The sequence below is a fragment of the Ornithorhynchus anatinus genome, chromosome X4 (genome assembly GCF_004115215.2).
Source record: "Ornithorhynchus anatinus isolate Pmale09 chromosome X4, mOrnAna1.pri.v4, whole genome shotgun sequence".
Classification (NCBI taxonomy): domain Eukaryota; kingdom Metazoa; phylum Chordata; class Mammalia; order Monotremata; family Ornithorhynchidae; genus Ornithorhynchus; species Ornithorhynchus anatinus.
The window spans coordinates 3689879-3715424 of NC_041752.1; the positions used below are offsets into that span (position 1 = coordinate 3689879).

The 25546-nt window shown below is 60.9% G+C and overlaps 1 protein-coding gene across 8 annotated transcripts in view; it reads left to right on the forward strand.

Annotated features, from left to right (window-relative positions):
- The window catches only part of CACNA1B (calcium voltage-gated channel subunit alpha1 B), a 175257-nt gene that overhangs the window by 44797 nt on the left and 104914 nt on the right, over window positions 1–25546 (forward strand). For all 8 annotated transcript variants that reach the window (XM_029054325.2, XM_029054326.2, XM_029054328.2 and 5 more), the window contains exons 4-6: window positions 14100–14191; window positions 15365–15517; window positions 21608–21804. In XM_029054325.2, coding sequence (XP_028910158.1) covers window positions 14100–14191; window positions 15365–15517; window positions 21608–21804 — 442 coding nt within the window. The remainder of the gene's footprint in view (window positions 1–14099; window positions 14192–15364; window positions 15518–21607; window positions 21805–25546) is intronic.

Below are 25546 nucleotides of genomic sequence, written 5' to 3' on the forward strand. Positions count from 1 at the left end.
CCGGAGAAATTCAGGGACTTGCCCAAGGACACCCAGCAGCCAGGATTAGAACCCAAGTCCTCTGACTCCCAGGCCCGGGCTCTTTCCCCTAGGCCGCGCTGCTTCCCTTCGGAGCCCGCAGCGGTTTAATGACGGCGATTATTATTATAGGATTATCTGTACATTAATAATAACTGAGGTATTTGCTAAGCGCTCACTCTGCGCCAAGCACTGCATTAAGCACTGGAGGAGTTACAGTACATTCATTCATTCGATCGCATTTATTGAGCGCTTACCGTGTGCAGAGCACTGTACTGAGCGCTCGGAAAGGACAGTTGGGCAACAGATGAGAGACAATCCCCACCCGCCGACGGGCTCACGGTCTAGAAGCGGGGAGACGGACATCAGTAGCATGAGTAGAAATGAACAGAATTAGGGATAATATACACGTAATTAATAAAATAAATAGAATAATAAATATTGACATATATTCACAAGTACTGAGGGAACACACAAGAAGCTCAGACTCAATCCGAGGGACGGGGAGAGCAGGGACCTCGTGTCCATTTTACCAAAGAGTCGCAGGGACGTTAAGTGACTTGTCCGAGGTCACCCGGCAGGCAGGTAGAAGAGGCGGACTTAGAACCTGGGTCTCCTGTCTCCCCATCCCGGGGTCTCTCCAGGAGGCCACCCCAGCCTAGAAAGCTCCACGAGAAGCAGCGTGGCTCAGTGGAAAGAGCTCGGGCTTGGGAGTCAGAGGTCATGGGTTCCAATCCCGGCTCCGCCACTCGTCAGCCGTGTGACTGTGGGCGGGTCACTTCACTTCTCTGGGCCTCAGTCCCCTCATCTGTAAAATGGGGATTAACTGGGAGCCCCACGTGGGACAACCTGATTCCCCTGTATCTCCCCCAGCGCTTAGAACAGTGCTCCGCACATAATAAGCGCTTAACAAATAGCAACATTATCATCATTCCTGGGGAGAGAGTCAACCTGAGCATCTCGACGAACGGATTTTCCGAGTCCGGGGGCTCACCGCAACGGCCCTCGGAGGGTCGGTGACACGCGGGGGACCTCGCTTCCGTCCCGGAGAGTTCAATCTTTCAGTGGTATTTACTGAGCGCTTACCGTGTGCGGAGCGCCGGAGTAGGTCCCTGGGAGAGGACGGTGCAGTAGAGTCGGTTGACGGGATCCCTCTGTAAAATGGGGTTGAAGACTGTGAGCCTCACGTGGGACAAGCTGATGACCCTGTATCTACCCCGGTGCTCGGCACGCAGTAAGCGCTTAACAAATACCAACATCATCGTCGTCATCATTATTACCCTTGAGGAGCTTACGGTTTAGCAGGCCGCAGGTGAGAAGCAGCACGGCGTAGCGGCTGGAGCCCGGGCCTGGGAGTCAGAAGGCTGTGGGTTCTAATCCCGGCCTCGCCGCTAGTCTGTTGCGTGACCTTGGGCGAGTCAAACACTTCACTGGGCCTCGGTTGCCTCATCTGGAAAACCGGGGATTGAGACCGTGAGCCCCATGTGGGACAGGGACTGTGTCCAACCCCATTTGCTTGAACCACCCCAGCCCTCAGAACAGTGTCTGGCACACGGTAAGCACTTAACAAATGCCATTATTATTATTAACGATAAATACCGGGCAGATTTTGGGGTCCAGGCGGGGGGGGGGGGGGGATCTGTGCGCAGGGTGGCCAGGCGTGATCGGGGGTCCCTGAGGTGTGGGGGTGGGGTGGGGAGGGCGAGACCAGCTTAACCTGTAGGCACAGAATTTGAAGTCCAGGTCGGAGGCTGGTGTGCCGGGTGGCCGGGTGCAACTGGGTCAGGGGGCGGTCTCTGAAGGGGAAGGTGAGACCAGCTTAAATAATAGGCCCAGAGTCGGGGGTCCAGGTGGAGGAGCCGTGTGGAGGCGTCCAGGTGTGATCGGGGGTCCCCGGAGGTGTGAGGACGGGGAGAGGTCGCCGAGGGGAAAGCAGGCCGGGGGGCGAGGACAGGAAACCCGCTTGGCGGGCACTAACTGACCGCCCCCGGGCAATTCTCCCCGGAGGGCCAGGGAGCGGGACGGACACCGGCCGGCCCTATGCCCAACTGTGAGGAGAAAGCAGCGGGATCCGGTGCCCCTCGCCCAGCGGTGCCAGCGGGCGGGGATGGGCAGCGCTGCAAAGGCCCAGGACCGTCTGGGATATTTCCCCGGAAAAGAGGGAACTTTTTCACCCAGCAGAGAGGCAAAAAACCAATTGGTCGGGGAAGCCAGAAGGGGGTTTCTTCGGGGGGTGGTCTCAGCCACGTGGCCCACACCAGATCCACCTGTGGTCCACTCCCCTGAGCCGACCTATCGCCCCGGCCGGTTCCGTGGGTGCGAGGGGAGACACTTTGCCACGGCATCGCTTTAACAGCTCCCGCCTCCACTGCTGCTATGGCTACTGCCGATCGCTCTCCCCCTCTTCAAAGCCTTATTAAAAACCCGGCTCCTCCAAGAGGCCTTCCCCGACCGAGCCCTCCTTTCCTCTTCTCCCACCGCCCTCTGTCTCGCCCTTTCCCTCGATTTTGCTCCCTCCGTTCACCCCTCCCTCAGCCCCACAACTCTCCCGTCCACGGCGGGCATTTGTTTCTCTGCGTCAAGGTCCGTCTCCCCCTCTAGCCCGTGAACTCGTCGCGGGTAGGTCCGCCAGCTCCGTTCTGCTGGACTTTCCCGAGTGCTGGGTACAATTCTCAGCTCACGGTGACCGAACTGTACTTTCCGGGCCCCGCGCACAGTAAGCGCTCGGTAGATACGACCGAAGGAACGGTAAGCGCTCGATAGATACCGTCGATTGCTGGCCCGCTGCAGTTAGGCCTGCTCAGACCACTCACATCCTCATCCCCTGCCCTGGTTCCCCCCCGCCGCCCTTCCTCCCTCCCTCTGCCAATCCACCGGTCCTCGACGCTCCTCATCTTCAGGGCCCTACCGAAACCCCACCTCCTCCAAGAGGCCTTCCCAGATTAAGCGGCCTCCTTCCCGGGTATGTCCTCCCGACTGCCATCTCAGGACTTCTGCCTCCCCAGGCAATCCAGCAACGGTATTTATTGAGCGCAAGAGAAGACGAGGGCTTAGTCGGGGAAGGCCTCTTGGAGGAGGCCGGATTTCACTGGGGCTTCAAAGGCGGGGAGAGCCATCGTCCCCTGCCCGCAGTGAGTTTCCAGTCTGGAGAAGAATGAGGAAAAGTGTCAACATGGCGGCCGGGAGGTCAGGTGGACTTGTTGGGAGACGCGTCTGAGACCGGCCCCCCCCCCCCCCCCCCAACACAGTCTCTGGCTGTTTTGTTTCTCCGAGCGGTTGCTTTTCTCCTTCCCTGTTGGGAAAGAGTTCTGGAGAACCGCCCCCAGCCCAGTCCCCAGCCCACTGGACCTGCCCTGAGAGGAGTGGGTCTCTAGCTCAGTCTCTGAGCCCCCGGTTTAGTTTGTCGTAGTGTTTAATGCCGATAATAATGACGATGGTATTTGTTAAGCGCTTACGGTGTGTCAAGCCCTGTCATTAGTTCAGCGCTCACCACCCATGTTCTAAGCGCTGCGGTCGGTACCAGCTAATCGGATTGGACCCAGCCCCTCTCCCACCTGGGGCTCAAAGTCTAAGTAGGCGGGAGCAGGATCTGATCCCCAGTTTACGGTTGAGGAAACGGAGGCACAGAGGCGACTAGCGACCGGCCCGAGGTCCCACAGCGAGCAACTGGCAGAGGTAGGGTTCGAACCCAGGTCCTCTGACTCCCAGGCCCGGGCTCTTTCCGCTCAGCCACGCCGCTTCTCACGCTGTTTCCGGTACAATCTCCGCCGCCGGAGTTCAGCGGCCCCGGCTGCTCCCTGCCCGGCCCTCAGTTTACCCCGCGATCCTCCGAGGATAGTCATAATCATCGTCATCGTAATAATAGCGGTATCTGTTAAAGTACTTACTACCGGCCGAGCTCTGCGGACCTTGGTTTATTCCACAGTCCCCTGGGGGTGACCGCAAAGGGTGAAAGACGGGGGACAGAAGTCAGCGGGCTGGAGCTTTGGAAAAGTGGTTTGTGTGGCTGCTCTATTTACCTAATAATAGTAATAATAATAAGGGCAATAATATAGTATTTAAGAACCTATGACACGCCAAGCCAATGAGCACTGGAGTACACTGACTATAATCAGAACAGAGTCCCCAACCCACACGGAGCTCCCCGTCTGAGCGAAAGGCAGCACGGCTCAGTGGCAAGAGCCCAGGCTGGGGAGTCAGAGATCATGGGTTCTAATCCCGCCTCTTGTCGGCTGGGTGATTTAGGGCAAGCCACTTCGCTTCTCTCTGCCTCAGTTACCCCATCTGTAAAATGGGGATAAAGACCGCGAGTCCCACGTGGGACAACCTGATCACCCTGTGTGTCCCCCAGCGCTTAGAACAGTGCTTTGCACATACTAAGCGCTTAACAAATGCCGTCGTCGTCATTATTATTTTTATTTCAAACCCCCATTTGATAGATGAGGTTACTGAGGGGAACCCGAGTCTTGCCCGAGGTCTCTCAACAGGCAAGGGGCAGAGGCGGGATTAGAACTCAGATCTCTAGGCTCCCAGTCCCGCGCTCTTGGTTGGGAGTGAGGGAGAGAGAGGCCAGGAGGACCGGGAAAGCTAAAGGCCGGCGCGTTCAACGTGGCCTAGCGGACAGAGCACGGACCTGGGAGGCAGAAAGACCTTTCTTTCATCCATTCGGTCTGTCAAGCACTTCCACTCCGTGCAGAACACCGTACTAGACGCTTGGGAGAATACGGTTCTAACCCCCAGCTCTGCCGCCTGTCTGCTGCGTGACCTCGGGCGAGTCACTTCACTTCTCCGGACCTCAGGTCCCTCGTCTGTCAAGTGGGGATGAAGACAGTGAACCCCGTGTGGGACGGGGACCGGGTCCAACCCGGTTAGGTTGTATTACCCCGGGGCTTAGTACGGTGCCTGGCACATAGGCGCCTAACAGGTACCGTCACAAAAAAAAAAAAAAAAAGATGGCCCCTAATTCTGCCCTTTAAGCCCTATCCACGTGCCCGCAGCCCACCTTCCCCCCGCCCTCCTCCTCCTCCTCCTCCTCCCAAATCTTCTTGGGAGAAATAGCCAGATTGTGGATGGTTTCTCCGCATTTGCCTTGCAAACCTCCCCACCTCCCACACCCATGGAGATCTATTTTTCCCATCGCCTTTCCTTCGGGTGGGAGGGGATGCAGCTGGCCCTCGGCCATGGCCCCAGCCCACTTAAGCGGCAGCGAACCACTTTGGCGAGGGTCCGCGTCGGCTCCCGCCCCCTCCCCTCTGCCACCGCCCCCACCCCGGGAGCTTCCGAAGGAAGAAAACCCGCCCCACATTCCCACGGAAACTTCCTTCTCCCACTTGGAGAGACGGCCAACCTCCCCCACTCCCTGCTCTCGATCAATCGATGGATCCGTCGTATTTACTGAGCGCTTACCGTGTGCAGGGCGCCGTCCTGAGCGCTTGGGAGAGGACAAGAGAACGGAGTTGGTAGAAACGTTCCCTGCCCGCAGGGTGTCTCTCGGGTCTTGGGGGTAGCGGGGCGGGCCGAGGGAAAGGTCGCTGGTGGGATGAGCCTTCCCGCCCCGCTCCTCCCCGGGGGGCACCGGCCTCCCCCCTTTCCCGCCGGGACGGCAGTGGTCCCGAGGGCCTGGAGCCTCCACCGCCCGGACCAGCCCCGAGGGCCGGAACTTGGGCGAATCATTTATCCAATCGTATTTACACGACGACGACAGACACGTTCTTGTCTTCTCCTAAGCTGTCGAGTCGTTCCCTACCCACAGCAACTCCACGTCTCCCGCAGTTCGCCCCACCTCCATCTGCGAGCGTCCTGGTAGCGGGTCCATCTTGGTCAAGATCCGGAAAGCGGTTGACCGTCGCCGTCTTCCGCGCGGGGAGCCCGAGTCTCCGCCCTCGACTCTCTCCCGGGCCGCTGCCGCCCAACGCGGGGGAGTTTTGTGTTGGAGCGGATGCCGCTGCCCAAGCTCGGGGTGGAGTGGACGGGCCTCTGCTCGACTCTCCCTCCCTTAGCCGAGACCGGTGGAGGGCTGGGGACGTTCCGGATGCGATCCTCAGAGGGATCCCGGGGAGCTTTGCGGGAGCCATTTTCCCTTCCAGTTTCTCCTCTGCCCCTCGGAGTTCAGGTGTGTGGGGCTCGGACCCCCCCCCCCCCAGACCGGAAGCGGGTTGCGGACGGGAAAACGTCTCCGACTCCGTTGCGTCGTCCTCTCCCGAGATCTTAGTCGGGTGCCCTGCGCACAGTAAGCGCTCGCTGAGTACGACTGATTGATTGACCCAAGTGGGACGGGGACTGTGTCCAACCCGATTACGTTTTATCTACCCCGGCATTTAGTCGATTAGACCGTAAGCCCGTCAGAGGGCAGGGACTGTCTCTGTTACCGATTTGTACATTCCAAGCGCTTAGTACCGTGCTCTGCACATAGTAAGCGCTCAATAAATACTACCGAATGAATAGTAAGCGCCTAACAGATGCCGTGAAAAAAAAGCAGATGCAAATGGCTGAATTTTCGATAGTTTTGGAACGAGAGAGTAGATACAAGTGGCAAACGGGGGCGGGCAAATAAACGAATGGCCGACGGGTGCTCTCAAGTGCCGAGGAGACCGATGAGAAGGTCACAGAGAACTAATCAAAGACTGATGAGGGGATCGGTTGGGGACGGTGCCCACCAGACCCTCTGCCCGTCTTTCCAATTCACTGGGAATCTCGCTGTGGAGGGCCTCTGGGACATCTTCACACGGGAGCGATCAGACCCGAGCCTGTTTCCGCTCAGAAAACCCTCAGTCGGGGATCTTCCGGTGAACGTGGGTCTGGGGATCGCTGGGAATTGAGGCGGGGGGGGGGGGGGGGATTTTCATTTCATTTAAATGGTATCCGTTAAGCCCTCACTATACACCGGGCACTGTACTAAGGGCTGGGGTAGGTAGAAGATAATCAGGTGGGCCGCAACGGTCCGTGTCCCACGCGGGGCTGGCAGTCTTCGTCACCACTTTACAGATGAGGCGTCCGAGGCAAAGAGAAGGGAGGTGACTTTCCCAGGGTCTCCCGGCAGACAAGAGGAGGAGCCGGGATTGGAACCCGATCGCTTTTCTGAAGACTGTCATCCACTGGTGCTGGTGGAGCTCCCCTCCCAGCCCCGCCGGGGGGCCGGACGAGATGACCTTTCTGAAGTCTGGGGTCTCCGACTCCTGGATGACCGGTGGCTGGGCTCCCTCCCCCACCCCCGCCCAACTCCCGCCGTGTCTTCTGTGGCACTGTGGGTCTCACCCAGGGATGGAGGCAAAGATGCGGCCGGTGGCCCGGTACCCCTAGGGTAGGATCTCTCTATCTCTCTCTGTCTCTTTCCGTCTCTCTCTCCAGCCATTCCTTGGGCTGCATCCTTGATTCCATCCGGGCTCCCGTCCCCCCTCCCGCCGCCAATCCCGATCCGAGAAGAATTTCCCAGGCCTCTCCTCTTCTGCCTTCCTCGGGTCCTAACTGGGACAACCCGGGTATTATTCGGCTTGGCTCTCTCCCTCCCGGGGCCCCTAACCAGACACGTCGAGGCCGTCCCGGCCAGCCGAAGTGTGAACGCTACATCTTCTATTCTCGGCTCACCGGCGGGAGACAAGCAGGCTTTCCGCTCGATTCCTTTCCTCCCAGCCGCTCTTCATTTCTTTCTTTTGATGGTATCTGTTAAGCGGTTATCATATGCCAGGCACTGTTCGAAACGCTGGAGTAGACACAAGCCAATCAGGTCAGATCCCGTCCCCGTCCCACCCGGGGCTCTTCATCCCCGTTTTGCAGATGAGGTGACCGAGGCCCGGAGAAGTGAAGTCACTCGCCCAAAGTCACCCAGCAGACGCGTGTCCCGGCTCCACCGCGTGCCCGCCGGGTGACCTCGGGCGAGCCACCTCACTCCTCCGGGCCTCGGTTTCCTCATCTGCAAAACGGGGATTAAAACTGTGAGCCCCCCGTGGGACAACCTGATTTCCTCGAATTCATCCATTCAGTCGTACTTACCGAGCGCTTACGGCGTGCAGAGCACTGTACTAAGCGCTTGGGAAGTACAATTCAGCCACGGCGACAATCCCTACCCGGCAACGGGCTCACAGTCTAGAAGACCCGTATCTACCGTAGCACTCAGAACAGAGCTTGGCACGTAGTAAGCACTCAACAGATGCCATTAGTCTCATCCTCATTATCATCAAGTGGCGGAGCTGGGGATTAGAACCCAGGTCCTCCGAGTCCTAGGCCAGGGCTCTATCCACCAGGCCACACTGCTCCTCTCCCTCCAGCCTAAAACGATGAAAATAACGATGACGCCCGTTAGGCGCTTACTACGTGCCGAGCACCGTTCTAAGCGCTGAAGGCGGGGGCTCGGACCAGGCTGACCCGACCCACTTCATCCAGGTGCTAGAGGCATCTGGGACGGAGGAGGAGGAGGAGGAGGAGGGGACGGAGCCGCATCTCTCAGCTGTCTCCTGCTTCCCCCTGCCTGTGTCACCTTGGGCGAGTCGCTTCGCTGCAAAAGGGGGAGTCAATCCCTGCTCTCCCTCCTCCTCGGACCGGGAGCCCCACGTGGGATCTGCTGATCTTGCATCTATCCCAGCGCTTAGTACGACGCCTGGCACGGAGTTACGTGCTTAACCGATACCTCCCTTACCGCTATCATCGTGACTGCTCAGATCCCACGCGAAAACCCTCTCCCTTTGGTGTCTCTCACGTGCGGTGACGTGCCGGGGAGAAGCCCTTCCGCGGAAATTAACGGCGCCGTCGAAGGCCCGTCTCCTCCAAGAAGACTTCCCTTCTCTCCTTGGCTCGCTCCTGCTTGTGCTCGCTCCCGCTCGTTCGCCTCCCCTCCTGCCCGTCTACCTGCCCGCCCTCCGCTTTGTGCCGAGCGCCGTACTAAGTGCCGGGGCGCCTACGGCATAGCGGAGTTGGTGGATACCAAGCTTTCCAAGCCTTTACCGGGCGAGGATTGTTCGAATGCTGGGCCCTGGGGCCCGGGAACAAAATGGGTGTATCGCTTCTTCCCAAGGATACGTAGCAAAGCCCCATCCTACCCCCCTACGGGATCGGCTCTCGCCGTCACCTCGCGCAGTAGGGCGTCCGTTAGATCGGCGATTCTGTCGGCCGAGGAAGCTGGCGTCACCTGTTTGGGAGCAGAACAACCCAACTCGGTATTATTTCTCCATTTGAAAAGGCACTTTTCAGAACTGCGTGCTTTTTTCTTTTCTTCTAAAGCTCCATTATATTCCTCCCCTTTTGAAAAACTAATTGCCGCTCGCAAAATAATTGTGTCTCCGTCCAGCGTTCGATACTTGAAATAACTCGTGGGCAAATGTGTACAGATGGTAGCATAATACCCCTATTTACCAAGTTCCCCACTGGCCGTGCTCTTATAGCAGGGCCTCCGTTTCTTACCTCCAAGTCCTTACTTTCTGACGGAACGCGCTCGTTAACCTCTTCCGCTTAACTCAGTTCCGCGGAGACTGGCAAAAGAATAACGATATCTAACCCTAGACAGTGATTCAGAGGGAAAAGGAAATGATCGTCTCAGCTTTCAGAAAGAAACTAAACGCCGAGAAGCGACGTGGCCTAGAGGGCAGTACCCGGGCCTGGGAGTCGGAAGGACCTGGGTTCTAATCCCGGCTCGGCCACTCGTCCTCCGTCAAGTCACTCCGCTTCTCAGTTCGGACCCAGTTCCTCTCCCACACGGGGCTCAGAGTCCTAATCCCCATTTTACACGCGAGGGAAGCGAGGCACAGAAAATTTAAGCGACTTGCCCCGGCGTCGCAGAGCAGGCAAGAGGCGGAGCCGGGATTAGAACCCTGGTCCGCCGACTCCCAGACCCGGGTTTTATCCACTGGGCCACGCTGCCTCCCTCCCATTCAGAAACCCTTGCCTGGATGGTTCCAAACAAATATTCTCAGCCACAGGGGAGGGGAAGTGAAGGGGACGGATCTGTAATGGACGCCAATCAATCCATCGGTCAATAGTATTTACGGAGCCGTGTGCAAGAGCACTGGGCGAAACGCTTGGGAGGGTACAGAGGAGATAGGAGACAAGATTCCTGCCCTCGACGAGCTTACGGTCTAAGGGGGGTGGGGGGGGGACAGACACTAAATTAATTCCGGGTAGGAGGAAGGGATAGAGTGTAAAGATGTGCACCGTAGTGCCGGAGGGTGGAGAGGATATGAGTCCCCAGAGCCTTTAGTGAAGAGAAAGTGTCGAGGTGCCAGCAGGTTGAAAGGTAGGATGGGAAAAAAGGTAGGAAATAGCGTTGGGAAGCAGGTTGGCTTCATGGGAAGAGCCTGGTCCTGGGAGTCGGGAGACGCGGGTTCTAATTCTGGGACTGCCACTTTCATTCATTCATTCAACGGCGACGAGGACAGCGGAGAATAAGAAACCCCCGTCTGGGCCCCCGGCGGTTTCTCCCTTCCCCTCTCGGAGGCTCACGGAGGGGCAGCCCCCGGCCTCGGGGCTGAGGGTCTTCTCCCAGATGAGGTGAGACTGCTTACGAGGATAAAGATTTCCTCTCCTCACCTTCTGATAAACGGGCTGGCCCTCTTCTCTGTAAACACCTCGTGGGAATTCCCGGGACCTCTCATCTGGAGGACCAGACCGAAAGGAACTTCTTCTGGATCGGGGCAGGGAAGCGGCGCGGCCTGGTGGCCAGAGGCCGGGCCTGGGAGTCAGAAGGCGCCGGGTTCTAGTCCCGGCTCCGCCACCCGTCTGCTGTGTGACTCTGGGCCAGGCGTTTCACTTCTCCGGGCCTCGGTTCCCTCATCCGTAAAATGGGGATTCAGACCGTGAGCCCCAGGTGGGACAGGAATGGTGTCCAGCCCGCTCCGCTCGCTCGTATCCGCCCCAGCGCTCAGAACGGCGCCTGGCACGTAGTAAGGGCTTGACGGACACCACAGTCAATCCAAGTGTCCGCTTGCTTCCACTAGGCCACGCCGCTTCTGTACAGTAATAATCGTTGCATTCGTTCAAGTACTTACCGTGTGCCGAGCTAAGAGACGGGATAGAAACACACTCATCGCGTCCCCCGTGGGGCTCACGGTCGAAGTGGGCAGAACGTGTATCGAATCTCCATTTTACGGAGGAGGGCACCGAGGCCCAGAGAAGCGAAGCGACCCGGTGAAGGTCGCGCAGCAGGCAAGGGGCAGAGCTGGGATTAGAACCCAGGTCCTCGGACTCCCAGACCCGGGCTCTTTCCACTAGGCCGAGCTGCCTGTCGGGAGAACAGAGCCAGTGCGGGGAACGCGCGTAGTAGGTGCTTAACCGAAACGATGGCGATAATCGTCGCGTAATAATGACGATGTTAAGACAGCCTTGCAAGAGACTCGCCAGGGGGTGGGGAAGAGCTCCTCCGGCCAGGCCGGCTCCGGGCGGAGAGAGCCGCAGAACGCTCTGAGCGGCCATTAATAATCAACGGGGTTCTGGCACCTTCCACATCGACGTGTCCCAGAGAGCCTCGTAGCGTTAACGACGAAGTCCCAGAACGAAGTCGGAGCCGACGGAGGAAGCCGGATAGCGCGGGGCCTAAACAAATCACGGAGGGCCGCGGAGCCGGAGGCCGCCGGCGGTATTCCGAGCTCCGTTTGGGGCTAGGCTCTCCCCCTCCCCCGTGGGCTCATTCCGGGATCCGGGGGGTCTCGGGGAGGCGGGGCTGGAGGGGAGGATATCGGTGGGCAGAGCCGCGGACGTGTCCCGTTCGGACCAAACGGTAAGCCGAGCGGGAGCTGTGGACAGAGACAAGCGCCTGTGGGTGTTGCCGAGCCGCCCTAGTTCGATTCGGGAGCCCAACCGTGGGAGGAGAGGGAGAGAGAGAGAGAGAGAGGGGGAGAGGAGGGAGAGAGAAAGGGATAGAAGGGTTAACAGAGAAGGAGAAGGAAAGAGAGGGAGAGAAGGAACTCCCCAAGTGCTCAGTACAGTGCTCGGCTTTCAGGAAGCACTCAGTAAATATGAGAGAGCTAGAGCCCCTTGGATCATAAGCTCTTGGAGGGCGGGGAGTCTGTGGCAGGCTTCTGTTGCACTCTCCCGAGAGCTTAGCACAGGGCTTCGCGTTCGCTAGCCCCTCGGCGGATCCTCCGTCGGTGCCACGGACGGATCGATTTGCAAGAGCCAGCTCCGATCCCCTGTGATCGGCCCCGGGGACGTCGGGGTGGGTGAACGGGCGTCCGGGCCGACCGGCCCCCGGGGGGCCCCGAAAGACGGTCGCGGGGAGCCAGTCGGGGGTCCGGTCCCTCCACCGAACTGGCAGGACCTCACACCCCCTGCCCCGACTGGGCAGAGGCTTGGGACAAAATGGCGGGCTGGGCTGCGGACAGACATTCGAATCTAGAGCAACGTTCACGCGCTGGCGACGTACCGAGCGCTTCGTTGAGCGCCAGGGTGGATACGGAGATTATCAGGTTGGACACGGTGCCTGTCCCGCGTGGGCCTCACGGTCTGAGTAGGAGGGAGAACACCTATTGAATCTCCATTTTAATAATAACATCCGTAGTAATAACGACGACGACGATGATGATGACGGCGTTTGTGAAGCGCTTCCTACATGCTGGGCGCTGTTCTAAGCGCTTATTTCCGGTCAGGGATGGAACGGCCCGAAATGGGGACCTTCCGGCCGGTTAGATTCTTTTGTCACCAGGCTCGCCTTAAAATTCCCGTCCCTCCTGGCAGAAGTCAAAATCCACCCTGCTTCGGAACTGTTCCCGACGCCAAAGCAGCCTGGTCTAAGTGAAAAGAGGGCGGGATGGATGGAGGGAGGGGACCCGGGTTCTAATCCCGGCTCCTCCACTTTCGACCGTATTTATCGAATGCTCGCTGTGTGCGGAGCACTGTCCTGAGCGCCCGGGAGGGTCCGATACAGCAGTAAACGGTCACATTCCCCGCCCGCAACGAGCTGACGGTCTCGAGTCAGTCAGTCAGCTGACAGTCTTAGAGAAGCAGCGTGGCTCAGTGTGGCAAGAGCCCAGGCTTGGGAGTCAGAGCTCACGGGTTCGAATCGCGGCTCCGCCACTTATCGGCTGGGGGACTGTGGGCAGGTCACTTCGCTTCTCTGTGCCTCAGGCACCTCGTCTGGAAAATGGGGATCAACTGTGAGTCTCACGTGGGACCACCCGATTACCCTGTATCTGCCCCGGCGCCGAGAACGGTGCTCGGCGCACAGTAAGCGCTTAGCAAATACCAACACGAGAGTAAGCGCGTTGCCTGCTTGGGTGACCTTGGGTGAGTCGCTCAACAGTCCTCAGCAAGATTACCCACAAGGTTGGGTAAATCCAGTTTGGACTGGGAGACCCGTGTGGGACATGGGCTGTACCCTGCTGATCACCTTGTGTCCACCCCAGTGCTTAGCACGTAGTAAGAGCCTAAACACTGCGGTCATTACCAGTAACGAAAATCGACTGGGTCAGGCCCGGCCCAGAGGAAAACCAGGACGGAGACTGGAAGCTCGCTGAGGGCGGGAAACGTGCCCGCTGATTCTGTTGCGTCGCAGTCATTCTTTCGTTCATTCGATTCATTCGGTCGTATTTACTGAGCGCTTGCTGAGCGCAGGGCACTGTGCTAAGCGCTCGGGAAGTACGATAGAGCAGTAAAGAGAGACCATCCCTGCCCACGCCGGCCTCACGGTCTGGGGGTGGGGAGCCAGACATCAAAACGCGTAAACAGGCATCGATACAAATAAATGGAATTATAGATATATGTATACCCATATGCCTGAGTGCTGTGGGGCTGGGGAAGGGAGGGGGAGCCGAGGCAGAGGCGGGTTAATCTGGGAAGGCCTCTTGGAGGAGGTGAGCCTTCAGTAGGGCTTTAAAGGGGGGAAGAGGGATGGTTGGCAGATTTGAGGAGGGAGGGAGTTCCGGGCCAGAGGGACTCTCCTAAGCACTTAGTACAGTGCTCTTCACGTAGGAAGTGCTCGGTAAATACCGCCGATTGATGATCGATGGGAAGAACGTGGAAAGGGAGAAGGGAGCTCATCGAAATGCTTCTCTTTCTCTCCCTCCTCCCATCTCTCTCCCTCTCTCTCTCCCCCCTCCGTCTCTCCCTCTATCTCTGTCCCCAAACCCTCTTGCACCCCCCCCCCCCCGCCCCAAACCCAGAATTCTAGCCACCGCCGGCACCGACTTTGACCTCCGGACCCTGAGGGCCGTCCGTGTCCTCCGGCCGCTGAAGCTCGTGTCGGGGATCCCAAGTAAGTGTCCCGCGTGGAGGGAACAGCCTCTTCCAGGCCTCCACGGCCTGAGGGATTTGGGATCGGGGAGGGAAGAGAGGCAGAAAGGGTCCAGGTAACTCACTCTTCACTCGGTAGATTAATCTGGCCACTCACTGTGTGCAGAGGACCGTTCTAAGCACTGGACTAAGTGCTCGGGAGAGTGCGACGTGACAGAGATGCCAACCCAGAGCTTGCAATCCGGAGGGCGCTAATGGTCTACGGTCAACCAGTGGCATTGACTGAGCGCTCACTGTGTGCAGAGCACTGACTAAGCGCTCGGGAGAGGACAGTCCAACAGACTGTCCAACAGGGCACATTCCCTACCCACGCGGAGCTTCAGGTCTAGAGGGAGCTTGCAATCCCCGGCCTTCACTGAGGGGTAACTGTGTGCGGAACCCCGGACTAAGCACCCGGGAGAGTCCGGAGACGCGTCCCCTGCCCACTGGGAGCTTACGGCCCAGACGGGGAGACGGACGGTAAAATAAATAAAACGGTCGGCCGTCTGCCGTTCCGGGAACCGTGCCCCGAGAGCGGGCGACGGGGGAGACTTCTAGAAACGGTCTCCGCCGCCGGCGCGGCCCCAGCCCGGCCTCGGGAGGACCGTTCGCCGTCGTCCCGGGCGGCCAGAGGGCGGTCGGGGATCCGTCTGTCGCCGGCCGTGGAGCTTGCCTCCCCCCGGCACCGGCCGGTGACCCGGAAGGCTTGAACGGCCCTCCGGCCCGACGCCGTACGCGGGCCGATCCGTTTGGTTCCTTCTGTTCCCGGCGCCTGGCACGGAGAGCGACGTTTCTAGCCAAGGGCTCAGCGCTCGGCGCTCGGCCGGAGGCCGGTTTAGCGCCCGGCGCCCGGCCTCCGGTCCCGGGCCCTCTCGGGGCTCGGCGTTCAGCGCTTAGGCCTCGGCCCAGAGCTGGTTCGGTGCCCGGTGCCCGGCTTCCGTTACGGGGCCCTTGCGGGGCTCGGCGTTCAGCGCTTAGCGCTCGGCCAAGGACCGGTCCGGCGCTCGGTACACGGCGCTCGGTGTTCGGCTTTTGGTGAGAGGCGCTGCCGGCACTCGGCGTCCGGGGTTCAAAACCATAAAAGAGAGAGAGGGAGAGAGACGGAGGGAGAGAGAAGGAGGAGAGGGAGACGACCACGGGGGGTTTTTGTGCCCAGGCTTGCAGGTGGTGCTGAAGTCGATCATGAAAGCCATGGTGCCCCTGCTGCAGATCGGCCTGCTCCTCTTCTTCGCCATCGTAATGTTCGCCATCATCGGCCTGGAGTTCTACATGGGCAAGTTCCACAAAGCCTGCTTCCCCAACTCCACAGGTGAGGACCCGGCCGCCCCTTCGGGGTCTCCCGCTCTGCCCCCTCCCAGAAGCCTCTCCCTCCGCCGACCCGCTGGCCGGAGCCGGGGAACCCCGGGGGGCCGGACCGGGCCCGGGCGGCGGCGAAGGGCCCCCGGGGCGCAGCGGGGCCTGGCCGCGTTTGGAGGGTGGCCGTCGGAGGCCTCGGAGCGGGAGTCCCCGCTGCCAGCGGGCCGTCCCTCGACCGGGGAAGCCACCGGGGCGGCCTGACGGCGAAACCCCGCTCCTGAACCCCGGCAGCCCTCGGGCTCATCCTCATCGGCTAAACTCGTCATCGTAATAGCGATAACAGTGGTATTAGGCGCTTACCGTGTGCCAGACACCGTTCTAAGCGCTGGTGTAGAGGCCGGCTAAGCAGGTTGGACCAAATCCCTTTCCCACGTAAGGCTCACGGTCTCAATCCCCGTTTTGAACCCGAGGGAATCGAGGCCCGGAGAAGTGCATTCGTTCACTCAGTGGTATTCACTGAGCGTTGACTATGTGCACAGCACCGTACTAAGCGCTTGGAATGGACAATTCGGCAACAGATAGAGACGATCCCTGCCCATCGACGGGCTTGCAGTCGAAACTGGGATTAGAACTGGGATGGGAACCCGGGCCTTCTGACTCACAGACCGTGAGCGCTACGCGGGACAGGGACCGTGTCCGACCGAATTCACTTGTACCTTACCCCAGGGCTTAGAGAGGTGTTTGACACAGAGGAAGCGCTCATCAAATGGCATTTTTTTTTGAAAAAAAGAGCGGCGGTCCCGGTAGGAGAGTGAAATGCCGGCTCCCACCGCCCGCCGCTAGCCCCCCGACTCTCCGGAAATAGATCGGCGCGCCCCGGCTCCCATTAGACTGTCACACACGTTCTCTCCATCTTCTGTCTTGTCACCGCGGAGCAATTACCAAGGTATCCGCGGGGCTATAATCAGCGGCCGGATCCGCCCGTTCCGGGCCCGCGGCTCCGGCCCGGCGCGGGGGTCCGCCCGAGGCGGGTTCCGGCGGGGACCGGGGGGAGCCCGGCCTCCCGGCTCAGCTTGGGATTCGTCCCGGTGGAAGGGGCCGGGCGCGGGGGGCAAAAGGCGGGCCCCACGCGCGCCGGGGGAGAGACGGTGTCCGAGAAACCCCCGGGGACCGAGGTGAAGACTGATTGTCGGGCTGGTCTAGTTCGCAAAATCCCGGGCCTCGTTAGATGGAGACCTCCTCGAGGGGAGACGCTGCTACTTTATTTCTGTTAACGTCCGTCTCCCCCGTAGACCGTCAGCTCCTCGGGGACGGGGACCGTGTCTCCCAACTCTCTTGGAGGGTCCTCCGCCGAGCGCTCAGTCCAGCGCTCTGCACCCGGCAAGCGCCGAGGGGGAGAGGACGGTAGCCAGGAGGGAGGACGGGGCGGCCAGCCGAGGGGGAAAGAGCCGGACTCGAAAGGGGGGAAGAGCCCCGGTCCCCCCTTGTCGGAGAAGGGCGGTGGCCGGAGGCCCGGGGAGGGACTCGGAGGGCCGGTCTCCCGGGGGTCCGCCCCAACCCCTTTCCCGCTCTGCCCCGTGGGGGTCGAGCGGTCGGCGGGGCGGGGCGGGGGACGGTGGGGAGGGTCTGCGCGCGTTGGTCGATTGATCTGAGGGAAAATATCAAAAGAGCTGATGCGTCTCCGGGCCTCTCCACTGCCGTAGCCAGCCTTCCCCCGGGCGACTGGCAGCAGCGTGAGAAGCGGCGTGGCCCGGCCATGATGGCCATGATGGCATTCGTCAAGCGCTTACTCTGTGCCGGGCGCCGCACTAAGCGCTGGGCTGGCTCCAAGCACGTCGAGTTGGACACGGTCCCTGTCCCACGTGGGGCTCCCGGTCTCGATCCCCATTTTACAGACGAGGGACCTGAGGCCCAGAAGAGTGAAGTGATTTGCCCAAGGTCACACAGCAGACAGGCGGCGGCGGCGGGATCAGCGGCTAGAGCCCGGGCCTGGGAGTCGGAAGGACTCTAATCCCGGCTCCGCCGCTCGTCTGCTGCGCGAACCTGGGCAGGCCACTTCGCTTCTCTGCGCCTCGGTCGCCTCATCCGTAAAATGGGGATTAAGACAGTGAGCCCCACTTGGGACAACCCGATGACCTCGTATCTCCCCCGGTGCTCAGAACAGCTCTTGGCACATAGTAAGCACTTTACAAATGCTATCTTTATTATTATCATTATTACTATTATTAAGAGGGAGGGGAGACGAGCCCGGGCTTGGGAGTCGGAGGTCATGGGTTCGAATCCCGGCTCTGCCACTTGTCAGCTGTGTGACTGTGGGCGAGTCACTTCACTTCTCTGGGCCTCCAGTTACCTCAACTGTGAAACGAGGATTAACGGTGAGCCTCCCGTGGGACAGCCTGATCACCCTGTATCTACCCCAGGGCTTAGAACGGCGCTCTGCACGCATAGTAAGCGCTTAACAAATGCCAGCGTTATATAGAATCCCCCATTGTACAGATGAAAAAACCAAGGCCCGGGGAAATGAAGTCACTTGCCCCAGGCCTCCCAGCCGGACAGAAATGCCAGGGTAGAAAAACCCATCGCTCCCGAAGCGAGTCTCGCGCCCGAGCAGCCTCCCGCCCTGTTGACTTCGCAGCGACTTGGGTGACTGGGTGGGTGGGGGGGGGGGGCGCGCCTCGGCGGTCCCCCGGGACCCCAGAACTGACCTCTCCCCGGCGGACGCCGAGCCCCGCTCCGTCCGGTCGCCCGGGACCCAGCTCGGGCCTCCTCCCCGGTCCGAGGTCGGGGACCTCAGCCGGGGCGGAAACGCAGACACGGAAAGCCTCTCGGCCTCTGGTCCCCGCAAGCTTCCCGGTCGGGAAACGCGGCGGGGTGGGTGGGATGGGGACACCTCGCTCCTTCCCCTCAGGGACCACCCGGAGGAGACGATCCGCCCCCATCCCCTCCGAAATGGAAAGCGAGTGGGAGAGCGGCGGCGTCTCCGCTCTCCCGCCTTCCCCTTCCCTCTCGCGCTCCCTCTCTCTTCCCGCTCGGGGTCCCTCTTCCCCCAACTTCTTCCTGTCGGGGGGGCAGGCCGAGGGGAGGAGCACCCTTGACCAAAAGATCAAATATCAGAAAGCGGTCACGATGACGACGGTACTCGTTAAGGCCCCAGCGTGTGCCGGGCACCGTCCTAAGCGCTGGAGTAGATAACGAGGTCATCAGGTTGTCCCACGTGGGGCTCCCGGTCTCAGTCCTCATTTTACGGGTGAGGTAAATGAGGCACATTCATTCTGATCGGTCGTTTACTGAGCGCTTTAATGGCAATAAATGAGTCATTTATTGTGCGCCGCGTCAAGCACTCGGAGGGTACACTTGGGCACAGAGAGGTTAAGTGGCTCGCCCAAGCTCACACAGCAGGCAAGTGGCGGAAAAGGGATCAGGACCCACGACCCCTGACTCCCGAGCTCGGGATCCTCCCACCGCGCCACGCCGCTTCCGGGCGGGGGACGTGGCCACCGACCCCGCGGTCCCTCCGGCTCTCCCGAGCGCTTGGCGCGGCGCTCTGCAATCGGCAAGCGTCGACCGATCGACCGGCGGGCCCGTCTTCTTCCGGAAGGCCCCGCGGGGGGAGGGGAGGGGCGTGTTTCACGCCGGCTCCGGAAACCGTCCCGCTTTGGTGCCCAGAGCCACGGTGACCCATCTGGGAGACGCGAAAGAGGCGGGTGTGAAGGAGAGAGAAGTTACGGAAGGCTCTGCCGGAAGCTGCCAGCCGTCGGAGGGGCGGTGGGGGAGGGGGCGGCTTTGAGCTTTCCAGACGGGATCGTTATTCCCGCCGCCCCCTTCTTTCGTCCCTTCTGTCTGTCGTTCTCTCTCCCCCGGAGGCTGCGTTTCTCGGCCCTCCCGGCTGCTCGAGGGAACCCGCTTCTCCGACGCCGAGACCGGAGCCTCGGCCGGTGCGGGTGGGGAGGCAGGTGGGCACGGGGACGAGGAGGCGCCCTAGCCCGCGGGCCTCCGGGCACCTTGCCCGGGACTCCGGTAGCCAGACGACGGGTTCGAAGGGGCCCGCGGCCATCCCGGGCCCGGGGCTGTTTCCCGGGTCCGTAGGCTCGGCGAGGGTCACCCGGAGGGTCGTCCCCGGGCCGTAGCCCGGCTGCCTCGTCCACGCGGATTTCCTCACGGGGCGGTTGTCCCTCTGCCCTTCCCCAGGGAGAATCTGGGGAGGCCCTCCGGTATTCGCTGAGCGCTCAGCGTGCGCCAGGCAGCGGACTAAGCGTCGGGGCGGATGCGGGCAAATCGGGTCGGACCCCCAGCGACCCCCGTTGGACCGTGCTCTCCGAGCTGCTCAGCCCGGTGGCGGACAGGAAGGATTGAGGATGGGATACGGAAAGCTCGTAGATCAAGACCAGGGAGGGCCGGCTCCTTCCCCGAAATCCATCAATCCCACGTACTGAGCGCTTAATCTGTGCAGAGCACCGTACCGGCCGCTTGGGAGAGTACGGTCCAGCGGAGTTGGTGGACAGGTGCCCTTCCCACGCCAAACCGAGAGTCGAGAGGGGGAGGCGGACGATGGGAAAAGAACGATGGATCCGGCTTTAATCAATCCGTTAATAATGTCGGTATCCCTTAAGCGCTCACTATGTGCCGAGCACCGTTCTAAGCGCCGGGGGAGATACGGGGCCATCGGGTCGTCCCACGTGAGGCTCGCGGTTGATCCCCGTTTTCCAGATGAGGGAACTGAGGCCCAGCGAAGTGAAGCCACTCGCCCGCGGTCGCACAGCTGACAAGCGGCGGAGCCGGGATTCGAACCCACGACCTCTGACTCCCAAGCCCGGGCTCTTTCCACTGAGCCGCGCCGCTTCTCTAATCAAGTGGAGCAAGTGCTTGGGAGGTGGTAGACGAGACCCCCCGCCCACAGGGAGCTGATCGTCGCGGGAAGAGGCCGACTTTAAGAGCGATCGGAGGAAGGAGAAATAATGGAGCGTTTCTGATTGGAAGCCTTTTGGCCTCCCGAGAAGCAGCGGGGCTCAGTGGAAAGAGGCCGGGCTTGGGAGTCAGAGGTCACGGGTTCTAATCCCGGCTCCGCCGCCTATCGGCTGCGGGACTGTGGGCGAGCCACTTTGGCGCCTCTGCGCCTCAGTCGCCTCATCTGGAAAATGGGGATCGGGTCTGTGAGCCCCACGTGGGACAACCCGCTTACCGTGTATCTCCCCCGGCGCTCAGGACGGTGCTCGGCACGTAGAAGGCACTTACCGAATACCGTCGTCGTTACTATCAGTGGATGGAGCGCGGGCCTGGGAGGCAGAGGACCGGAGTTCTAATGGCAGCTCTGCCACTTGTCTGCTACGTGACCTGGGGCGAGTCACTTCGGTCAAATGGGGATTGAGACCGCGAGCCCCACGTGGGACAACCTGATTCCCCTGTGTCTACCCCGGCGCTTAGAAGGGTGCTCTGCACATAGCGAGCGCTTAACAGATACCGACATTATTCTTATTATTCTCTGGGCCTCGATTACCTCTTCTATAAAATGGGGACCAAGACTGGGATTCCTACGTGGGACGGGGGGGGGTGTCCAACCCTTGTATTCACCCCAGCAGTTAGTACGGTGCCTGGTACCTACTGAGCGGTTAACAAAGTACCATTTTTTTAAACGAGAGGAGGCTCTTACGGCCTACAGCGGAAGACGTGTTAAAATCATTCAGGGCCAGGGGAAGGAGTAGAGCGTTACTGATTGACTGCTATCACTCGATTATCATGGAGCCATCGTGGTTGATTGGCTATCACTGACTTTTTTATGGTATTCTTCAAGCGCTCACTAGGTACCGGGCACCGTACCGAGAGCTGGGTAGGTACAAGGTAATCAGGTTGGTCCCGGTCCCTGGCCCACGTGGGCTCCGTCCCCATTTTACAGACGAGGGACTGAGGCCCGGAGAAGCGAAGTGACCTGCCCGAGGTCACCCGGCGGACAAGCGGCCGAGCCGGGATCGGACCCGAGCCCCCGCCGACTCCCAGGCCCGGGCTCCCTCCGCTAGACCACGCCGCTTCTCACCGACCGACCGGTGGTCCGTGGTCCGAGGGAGGCCCCGACTCGGGGCCCCGGCCCGGTTCCCTTCTCTCCGAGCAGATCCGGAACCCGAACCGGTGGGAGACTTTCCCTGCGGATTGGAATCCCCGGCCAGGGTGTGCGAGGAAGGGACCACCTGCCGGACTTACTGGCCGGGACCCAACTTCGGGATCACCAACTTCGACAACATCCTGTTCGCCATCCTCACCGTCTTCCAGTGCATCACCATGGAGGGCTGGACCGACATCCTGTACAACGTGAGTCCGCCCGCCCCCGGGGGGGGGTCCCCCCCAGCCCCTGCCGACCCCCCCCCCCCCAACCGCGCAGCACCCGCCCCTCTCCTCCGAACGGGGGTCGTTCTTCCCGGCAGTCCATCCGCCGATGGCGTTTATCGAGCGCTCCCGCGCGCGGGGCGCTGGGCTAGACGCCCGAGAGGGGATGGTACAACAGAGTCGGTAGACACATTCCCCGCCCGCGAGGGGCTCCCGGTCCAGAAGGGAGATCTGAGATTTCCGTCCGCGAAAGGGAGAAACCGAGGCCTCCCCGCATTCATTCAGTCGGTCGGGCAATCTATTAAGCGCTCACGGCGTGCAGAGCGCCGGGCTGAGCGCCTGGGCAGGTGCAGCGTGGCTCCGTGGAAAGAGCCCGGGCTTCGGAGTCAGAGGTCGTGGGTCCGACTCCCGGCTCTGCCGCTCGTCAGCTGGGTGACTGCGGGCGAGTCGCTTCCCTTCTCTAGTGCCTCAGTTAGCTCGTCCGGAAAATGGGGACTAACCGTGAGCCTCACGTGGGACGACCCGATCACCCCGTATCTACCCCGGCGCTTAGAACGGTGCTCCGCACGTAGTAAGCGCTTCACAAATACCAACGTTATCATCGTCGTCGTCGTCGTCATTATTATTATTATTATTAAGCTCGTTGAGGGCGGGGGGGGGGCGTCGGCTAACTCTGTTGCATTTACTCTCCCAAGCGCCTAGTGCAGTCCCCTGCGCATAATGAGTGCTCAATAAACACCACGGACCGATCGGTCGGTCGATAGGCCTCCGCTCCTCCGCTCCCCGACACGCGCCCCAGCGGGGGCTCGTCCGGTCCGGGGTTCGGACTTCCGCTGCCGACCCTAGGAATCAATCAGGCCGCCGGTGGTATTTATGGAGCGATTACTGGGCGCGCAGTACTGTACTAAGCGCTTGGGAGAGGGCAACACTAGAAGAGATACATTCCCTAATCCTCAGAACGGCAACCCCCTCACCTTCCCCGCCCTTCCTCCCCCACCCTCAGGTTTGCCTCAGTGGTTAGAGCCCGGGCCTGGGAGTCAGAGGGACCCGGGTTCTAATCCCACGTGGCTCTGCCACTCGTCTGCCGGGTGACCTCGGGCAAGTCACCTCACTTCTCTGGGCCTCGGTTACCTCATCCGTAAAATGGGGATTAAGAGAGTGAGCCCCGGGTGGGACGGGGATCGTGTCCGACCCGATCAATTCGTATCGACCCTAGCGCTTGGGACGCGGTCGGCGCTCAATAAGTACCGCGATTGTCGTCGTTATTATTATTACCACCCGGAGTGGTCTCCACCCCAGCCCGTTCCCGGACTCCCTTCAGCTCCCGCTAAGGCCTCCTGCCCTCTCCCCGCCCCTCTAAACAATCACACGGAGCCCAGCGGGCTCGTAGCGGCGCTCCATCGATCCGCAGAACAAGGTATCAGGTCATCTCTTCCCAGCCCGATTTCTGTCCGAAGTAAAGGAAGCGAAGCGGGGCCGGCCGTGCGTCGATTTGCCAGCTTCTTTCCGTATCAATTTAAACATCCATGAACCTGGTCGGAAGCGGATACATTGATCCAGGCGTCGGCCACCCCGACGCGTTCCGCGAAACCGGAGAATCGAGCTCGGCCGCGGCCGGGCGATTTTCCCCCCGTGGAGCTGGGGGTGGGCGGCGGAGAGGGAAGAGGGAAAAGATTCCCAAGAGACGGGGAACCCGTCTAGACTGGAAGCGCCCCGTGGGCGGGGAACGCGTCTACCGACTCGGCTAAGCGGCGTGGCTCGGTGGAAAGAGCCCGGGCCTGGGAGGCAGAGGTCATGGGTTCGAGTCCCGCCGCCGCCACCGACCACGTGGGCAAGTCGCTTAACTTCTCTGTGCCTCGGTGACCTCACCTGTAAAAGGGGGGTGAAGACTGTGAGCCTCACGTGGGACAGCCCGATGACCCTGTATCTACCCCGGCGCTTAGAACAGCGCCCGTAGTAGGCGCTTAACGGATACCGTTACGGTTATTACATACGGGCGCGGAGCACCGGACTAAGCACTCGGGAGAGGACAGTAGAACAGAGTGGGTAGACCCATCGCCTCTCATCTGGAAAATGGGGATCGAGAGTGTGAGCCTCATGCGGGACGGGGCCCCTGGCCAACCTGATTAACAACTGGTATCTACTCCAGCGCTTGGAACAGCGCTTGACACGTAGTAAGCACTTAGCAAGCGCCGTTATTATTAACTGATTGAGTGCTCTCCGTCCGACAAGAGGCCGGCGGGGACGTCGGTTCCCCGGAGGCCCGGGAGCCGAGCCGGTCGGGCGGGCGGCCCTTCCCAGGCGACAGTCTCCCGCCCCGGTCTGGGCCGGGAGGGGGGGGAGCGGCTGAGCCAGTCGGAGCCGACTCGGATCCCACCCCGGAATCTTCTCCCGGAAAATGCCTTTCCCGATCTGCGCCCGCCCCTTACTCAGAAGTCGCTTCGTCGGCGCGGGACCCGTTAGCGATGACGGGGATCGACTCCCCGACCGTCCATCCCTGTCGTGCGCTGAGAATTTCCGTCTCGTCCTTCTCTCCCTCCCGTCTCCCTCCGCACCCCGGGGCAAGCCGAGCATCCAGCCACCCCAAGCCGGGGACTCGAAAGCCGAGGGCAACGGGGCTCGAAGGGACCCGGAGAGGTCATCTTGGCCACTGCCCCGTTTCCGAGCCGGGTCGGGCCCTGGCTGGAGCTTCCCTGGGGACCCTTCCCCTCGACGGGGCACCCCCCCTCAAAGCCTCCCCACCCTGGAGCTCTGGTTTTCCCCAGACTGGGTTATCCGTCGAGTTGGGGTGGGGTGGCGGGTCCCACTCCGTCTTGTGCCCTGCAGCCTGGACCCTCTTGCCCTTATATTGCTCTTCCTAACTCGTGGAGGGAACACGAGCCCGTCGCTTCCGGGCCGGGGAAGGAGTGTCCGGGGTTAATGATAAGAGTCATAATTACGATATCTGTTAAGCGCCTACCGGGAGCCAGGCTCCGTACTAAGCGCTGGGGTGGATACAAGCAAATCCCTGTTCTCCAGGATCCCAGCAAGCCCCACCCCCTCCACCCTGGGGCGACCAGAAGGCCAGAGCCGAGAGCCCGCTTCGTCCGAGACCCCGCCGCCGCCCGCTGCCGCGACCAAGTCAGGCTCCAGACCCTCTGTGGTGCCTTCTTCCAAACTCGGGGGTCCTCTCCGTTTCCCCCGTTTTCCTTCTCTAATGGCGTTCACTAAGCGCTCACTAGGTGTCAAGCCCCGTTCTAAGCGGCGGGGCAGGTCCGGGATAATCGGGTCGGACACAGTCCCTCTCCCGTTCATTCATTCGATCCCATTTATTGAGCACTCACCGTGCGGAGCACCGTCCTGAGCGCTTGGGAGGGGACGGTATGACAGTAGACCGACACACTCCCCGCCCACGGCGGGCTTACGGTCTAGGGGGGAGATGGGCATTAAGAGAAATAAATACACTCCCAGACTAAGGGGGAGTACAGGGATCGAATCCCCGTTTCGCGGTCGAGGAACCGGGGGCCCGGAGAAGCCAAGTGCTTCCCCGGGCTCGCCCGGCGGCCGCCGGGGTTAGAACCCGGCTCCTCCGGCTCCCGGGCCCGGGCTCTAGCCGCCAGGCGGCACTGCCCGTTGCCAAGGTTTAAGTCGGCTCCGGTGTCACGGCCCCGGAGGAAGGGGCCCCGTAACCTCCCCCCCACGCACGTGGAGATCGGCCGGACCGAGAGGGAAGGACCGTCGTAAGCAA